This window comes from Orussus abietinus, unplaced genomic scaffold (genome assembly GCF_000612105.2).
Source record: "Orussus abietinus isolate OABI.00-Male unplaced genomic scaffold, Oabi_2.0 scaffold67, whole genome shotgun sequence".
Taxonomy (NCBI): Eukaryota; Metazoa; Arthropoda; class Insecta; order Hymenoptera; family Orussidae; genus Orussus; species Orussus abietinus.
In genome coordinates, this window is record NW_019394243.1 from 542,319 (window position 1) to 549,083 (window position 6,765).

Here is a 6,765-nt window from a genome sequence, read left to right on the forward strand (position 1 = left end):
TATTAGTGCCGAAGTGATCAGTAAAAAACTGATCATTCGACACATTTCGTGAATATCTAGTTTCTTTCAGTGCTAGCCTTTGCTGGAAGATGGCATTCATTTAAAAAAGTAGCGGCTGAGAAATTCATGCGATCTCCTCGCTCCTGATGTCATAAATTCGAAATTACCTACTCACGGTTACTAGAGCCTCAACAAACAAATCAAAGCATATTGTTCTGACCCGTTACTTCGAGTTGCTAAAATCGTAGGTTTTAACTCTTTATCAAGTTAAGAATCTTCGGACGTAACGATACATAATAGTTTAAAATAATAAAATGCTGTTTTAAAGTACCGAAAATATATTGATTATAACATTTTAATTTCTATATTCTGTGTAGCAAAGAAATTTTTAAATATAATAGTATACATCATAAATTACATAAAGACCTTATACCTTGGAGTTTTACCTAAAGTGCTGGTTTGTTGGTATCTATTTTAACTAAACGGTACAAAGATACAAAAATCTTAATATAAATGATAGCGTATATAACCAGTTGTCAATATTATTATATAAATATGTTCATAGTATTATTTATATATTTTATCACTACAATAGTATGTACATAGTTAACACGTTGAGTGCTGCGTCAGTCCCTAGGGACTGACAGTGAACTTTCCGTTTAAGCGGCGTCAGTCCCTGGGGACTGACACGGCGTCAAGAATCCTATATATAAAAAATTGTGCCGCCTGAACGGAAAGCTCATCAAAATCGGTTCCGCACTCAACGTATTAAGGAAGGTCTTTGAGGAGAAGGGACAGGGGGAAGAGGGGATGAGAAGATGGAAGCAGGAGAAAGAGATGGGGGGGGGGGGGCGAAGGCGGAGTGAGCAAAAAAGCAAATGAACAAATGAGCGAAAACGAACTAGCGAATGGGAGATGGAGAGTAGGAGGGAAAAGATGGGCAAGCGGATGGGGGTGAGAGAGCGAGAGTGAACTAATGAGGCAGAAGAATGAGAGAGTAAGGGGAGGACGGAAGTCGATCTTGTAACCCTTTGAAAAGACACTGAAGTAATATGTGCATACACTAAAATTGTACATCTGAGTTAATTTTTAAATATTAGTTCAAATTTCAATGTTGTTAATGCTTGCTCCTGTAGAGGGAATAGTAACTTGTCATTCACACAAATAAGAAAATAGGTATGTGTTTGTACAACTAAGTTAATCTCTATGTACCCTAACTTACAAGGTATTATATATCTAAGAATAATTTCCATTAAATTGTACTTTTCGTAAGTACTTTAGTATAGTACTAATTGTTTTAAATTCACCTTTTCATTTTTGTAAATGTGTCTTTAGAACTGTTCACACAATATACATTTCCATTCTTTAAAAGTAGGCAATGAGATTGCACCAAAAATTTGGAATAGAACGCCACAAATGCTTTGAAATGTCCTATTATTCTATTCGACTACCAAATCGTAATGATCTATTTCACTGAAGGTATCGTTAATACTTTTAACCCACTGCTTTAATCTTTCTTCATCTTTATGGTGTGCCTTATTAATTCTTTTCTTTTTTGTTCCAGGCCTATTATTATCCCGATGCTGGTCCTCTTCATCTTCAGAAAAACTGTACTTAATAGGACGTGTTCTTTTATAAGAATACCTCGGCGGCTAAAAACGGATAAAAGAATAAAATTAAAATTAGAGAATATTTGCATGTAGTTCCGAAAAGTGCATAACTTCGCGCATTAATTTCAAACTTCGTGTCCCCACGTATTTTGACCCATTGATTTTGAATACAACAGTGAAAATTGGTGCAAATGTTACCATCAAGGTAACAATAATTAATAATAATTTTTGTAAATTTTCACTTTATTTCGATTAGTACAGATTTAAGAGAAAAAGTTTCAGATAAAAGATGTAGCTCTTGAAAAAATACATCTTTTATGTGTGACATTTCTTTTTAAAACTGTGACTTTTCGAGAAAAATGGGATACATTCCTGAAATACAAAAGCAGTTTATGTAACTAACCTAATCTATTTCGATCATTTTAGGCGCGGCTGGAGGGGGGGTCCCCAGGACCTCCCAATCATAGGGCTTATAAAAATGGAGACATTGTTATAGTATCGGCATACGGTTAGGTGTCAGGAGGAGGTTAGACAGAAAAAGAGACCATCTCTTTCTAAGTGATGACTGAAGTACGCTGCGCACGCATAGGAGCATGGATACATAAAATTTAAGCGATAGGATGAATGATAAAAAAAACATTCGAAGATACTCGTTTGTCATTGAGAAAGTTCTTTCCATTGAATGAATATTCATTTTGTGCACTTTTTTTTCAGATCTTTTTTCGTAGTTTCTTCGTATTTATGCAAAATAGGGCAGTTACAACAGCATGCTATAGTATATGCTACATTTGCGCAGTAAAAACATCCGGCGACGCTTACAGAGAGAAAGGGATCTCTCTGTCTCACCTCCTCCTGACACCCCCACTCTTACTTACGTCCCTTCCATTTATATAAGTTTTATGCATCCAATAAATATAACCTAACCTAATGCCCCCCCTCCCGTCCCCCTTTTACAACATATAGATCTTGCAGTTAATAATACTTTTGTACTTTAGAAATATATCTAATTTTTCTTGTAAAATAAAGATTTTGGAGAAAAATATATACAACATAAAAGATGTACATTTTGAAGGGCAATAACTTTTATCTAAAAGTTTTGCTCTTCAACTTATACTAATCAAAATGTGAAAAAATGTTGACCTTAAATATAACATTTGCGCCAATTTTTACTAAGATATTCGTAATCTGTGGGTGAAAATATGTAAGTATACGAAATTTGAAATTAATTGGAGGTGTAAAGTTTTCGGAACTTTACCTGAATATTTCATCTTATACATCTTATTGGCGGTTTTATTTCTAACATGTTAACTGCTACAACATACCTTGTTAAAGTGTACTGGTTCTAGATCTTCAAAGAGTGATATTTCTGAGGAATTTTCTTTCTCCTTTTCATTTTCCGACATTGGGACTTGATCAAAGGTATCCAAAAAACTGGATTCTCTTATAGTTTCAATTTTTTTAGCATGTTTTCTATTAACATTCGTTCCTTCCAGACTTTTCGTTTCTTTGAGAGACTCTCTTGTACATTTGAGGTGTGCTTTATCCACATCAATGTCTTTTACAGGCTCCCTTGTCAACAATTTCGTTATTTCTTCAATTGAAATTCTTGCAGGTTTGGACATGAATTTTTCAGCATATATATTTATATCAGTTGCTTTGTTATCTACACATTGAGAAATACACGGAGCAAGAATTGTAGGCTTAGCCAGTGGCACATTATCAACAATAGAGTTGGAATCATCAAATCCAAAAGCATTTTCTATTGTTGGTTCAACCTTTTTTTTCTTCTTCAAGTCAGTATTGATTGGTGCTGAATTCACATCGTCGAATAATCCATGCTTTGTATGTGTTATTTGCACTGTTTGTAGACCCGAAGGTCCTGGTTGAGGCGCAATAATTTCATCATGCTTGTTAAGCTTTTGGAAAACAGTTTTGATTTCTAAATTTTCTTGTGCTTTAGGACTTGCAGGATTTGCCTGCTTTGCAGACTTTTTAAGCGAATTTTTTGGGCTTTGAAAGGTAGGAACTGTATTCTCTTTATTAATAACAACAGACCGTTGCATACCTGGTATCAATAAAGCAGTTTCGCTTCGAACGTCAAATGTATTAACATTAGATTGCACTGTAGAATTAACATTTGATAGTTCAGTTCCAAATTGTCTGGGTGAGCCTACATCAAGTGAGCTTTTCTTAGGACTTTTTTTCTGAATATCTTTGCTATTCTCATTCTCCTTTAATAAATTGGTAAAATGCATTCGTGGTCCTATAGGTTGTTTTGTTTCAGCTGTATTAATTGTCTTTTTCTTCAGTGTTGCAGATTGATTTACTTGAGGAGTGCTGTGAACCATTTGCTTCATTTGTGAGAAAACATTTAGGGTGGGTGGTCTCCATGGACTTGAAGTATCAAAATCATTTGACATTTTAGAAATAGGAGACAATGGTTTGTTTAACAGAGAATGATTCATCATTTCTGCATTAGGGTTTGTAAAATTATTGAATATATTTGTAGGTCGGAATGGCTTGAAATTTGCTAAAGCAGTAGTCTTTAAAACAGAACTTTCAGTATTTATGTCTATTCCTTTTTCTGGAGCGGATGAAACTGGAGATAACACATGTACTATATTGATCTTCGTTTTCTGATCCAGACTCTGAACACACACAATTTTTGGCTTTGGATTGCCATTCGTATTCATATTTTGCGAAGGGTTTATAATTTCAGGTCTGCTCAGGTCTGGGACTCCTTCAGCTTCTTTTTCTGGTGAAACCAAATTCTTTATGATTACATGATCATGTGGTTCAAGGTTATTTTCCAATTTCTTGATTATCATCTGATTCTTTACTTCATTCTTTATCTTATTCTGTTGTACAGGTTGTAGATTTTCTTCAATACCTTTTCCAATGATTTTCCCACCAAGCTTATTTTTAGGAATCTTTTTTGTTTTTCGTGTCATTGGTTTTTTACTATTTCTCTTCCTCTTTGTGTTTGTTAATTTTTCATTAATACCATCGCCATTTACGATAAAATCATAAATTTCGTTTTTGTTCGACTCAGGAGTATCGAGATCTTTTACTGTTTTATATATAGGGATCTTTCTTTCCAAATCTGGTAATCTTTCTAACTTTACAATACTATTCCGTTTACCTGGTGTAATATGTTTATTTAGTAGCATGGATTCTTCACAATAATTTTTTACATTTTTACGTGGGCGTAACCTTCTTTCACATTTAACTGCCATAGGATCCTTTGAATCTTTCACTTTTACATTAAAGGAACTCTCATTCAATTCCTTTTTTCTGTTTATTTTAATACCCTTTTGCTTATTTTTAATATCTCGCAATGCCATCCTCTTAAAATTGCCTTTAGATTTCTCAATATCACCTATAGCACTTGGTCCGTGTATCTTACTTTTGAAGAATTTTTTTTCCTGTTGCATCGAAGCCTTATTAACTTTAAGAGAGACATGACTATTTGTTTGTGAAGTGCCTACCTTGTTTATACAAGAACTCCTTACGATCGAAGTACAATTTTCAGGTGATAAAACTTTCGACAACTTCAAATATCTCTTTTTGTTAATTTTAGGAGTAGAATTCAATATCACTCCATGATCTTCCTTCCTTGCAGAAACCTTTGAAGATCTAAGTATTTTTTTTGTAACAGTATCAACTGTACGCGTTGCCCTCGTATACGATCCTGATGGTGATTGTTTTCTTCTCACTTGACGACACATTTCTGCTTTCTACTAAAATAGTCCATTATATAAAAACATGATAACTACACACGACTACTCTTTCCGGATAAAAGATGTCAACGTGTGACTTACCTACATATGAAAATATTACAATTGATCTCTTTTTTTCACTTTAACCCAATGTATAAATCGTACCATCAGCATCTCCACTGAAATACGAAAAATACGGTTCAATCTTAGGAAGTGAAAGACGCTTTAAAAAGTTTTGATGACAGGTGCGTCAGACTATTTTCCACGGTCTGTTTTTCAGCAAACGTTTAGCTCACAACAGCTAACAAGAACTGATTTAAATCACTTTTTCACCTTGCTTTTGAAGACGCAATTACACCAACGCGTCTGAATCGCACAACACGCAGCAAATTCGAATAAACTTTCACTGCATGTTCTACGTTTTACGTGATATCGCGCTCGAATCTAGTTTTACAACGCGCAAGCGCCGTTTGTAAGGTTAAGTTAATATCACTTATTCAAAAACAACAGCAAATCGTAGTGGCCATTCCATTATCCACAATTACCCAGAAATTGAAGGATATAGATGCTGTTTCCTGATTGGTTAAATGCCGACGAAGTGCGGCATATACTGAGCATATGTAAAGCATAAACTAAATGCAAGTTAGAATGTTCATGGACCAATATGAGATACTGTGGCGTCAGCACCTAGGACAACGGTACCGCATACATGGTTCAGGCAAAAGCCGCAAGCGGCGCCTCGATAGGACAACGTGCAAATACACCTTAGTCCGCCGTGTAGTTATATAAGTAGTAGAAGAAGTAAAAAAGTCTAACGACGGAATTACCGCCAAAAATGTGTGCTCTATCAAAGTTGTAATAAAAGAAAGTTTATATACGCCAAATGGGTTTAATAATAAATAATGTGATAACGTCCATAGTGTTTTATTTATCATTAACGGAATAAATGATAGACGAGCGAGTCGGGCAAAAATAATGCTAACGCGCATGTGGCCGAACGCGCCATAATACTAAGTTATGTACTGCCACCTAGCGAAATCTGACATAGCTAGTACATATTTTCGGTGGCGTTAATAGGAAGGACCCCAATTGGACACTGAACGTCCCAATACTGGGACTAATGGACACAAACTGTTAAACAGGCCGCCAAGATGGCAGCGGTCAGAGCCATGTACATACGTAAGAATATAGGGTCAGAACTCAAGGCAGAGGGGTGCGTGTCGGAGTAAGTAAGGTAAGAGTACGGAGGGACTACGGGAAGGCAGCCATATTGTTGTGCCAAAATCTTAGAACCACATATTTAGTTGTCACGTTAAGAGTAGCGAGTAAAGAACAGTGTGGGGTGAGAACGGATAAACAGAGAATGAAGTACAATATGCCACTAATACCATAAAGAAGGTGAAAATTTGGTTTACGTACAGGAGGGGCAAAAAGAA

General features: G+C 35.4%; 1 protein-coding gene across 5 annotated transcripts; it reads right to left on the minus strand.

The window, feature by feature from the left end:
* Nucleotides 1-320: 320 nt before the first annotated feature.
* On the minus strand, nucleotides 321-5,889 carry LOC105695929. 5 transcript variants are annotated; one of them, XM_012418000.1, is made up of 5 exons: nucleotides 5,663-5,889; nucleotides 5,432-5,508; nucleotides 5,099-5,350; nucleotides 2,933-5,035; nucleotides 321-1,652 (listed from the first exon to the last, which is right to left on the minus strand). In XM_012418000.1, the coding sequence occupies exons 3-5, from the start codon at nucleotides 5,336-5,338 to the stop codon at nucleotides 1,440-1,442; spliced, it is 2,556 nt and encodes an 851-aa protein (XP_012273423.1). In that variant the 5' UTR covers nucleotides 5,339-5,350; nucleotides 5,432-5,508; nucleotides 5,663-5,889; the 3' UTR covers nucleotides 321-1,439. The 5 variants fall into 5 exon arrangements, with proteins under 5 accessions (XP_012273423.1, XP_023288321.1, XP_023288320.1 ...); XM_023432553.1 differs by having other exon boundaries at nucleotides 2,933-5,347; nucleotides 5,436-5,508; XM_023432552.1 differs by having other exon boundaries at nucleotides 2,933-5,350; nucleotides 5,436-5,508.
* Between the last annotated feature and the right edge of the window lie 876 nt (nucleotides 5,890-6,765).

Excerpts from the sequence above, each read along its gene's own strand:
- LOC105695929 (XM_023432553.1), bottom strand. The coding sequence starts at position 5,338 with ATGTGTCGTCAAGTGAGAAGAAAACAATCACCATCAGGATCGTATACG. Across the intron at positions 1,653-2,932 it reads AACCAGTACACTTTAACAAG|CCGCCGAGGTATTCTTATAA; the intron begins GTATGTTGTAGC and ends ATCCGTTTTTAG.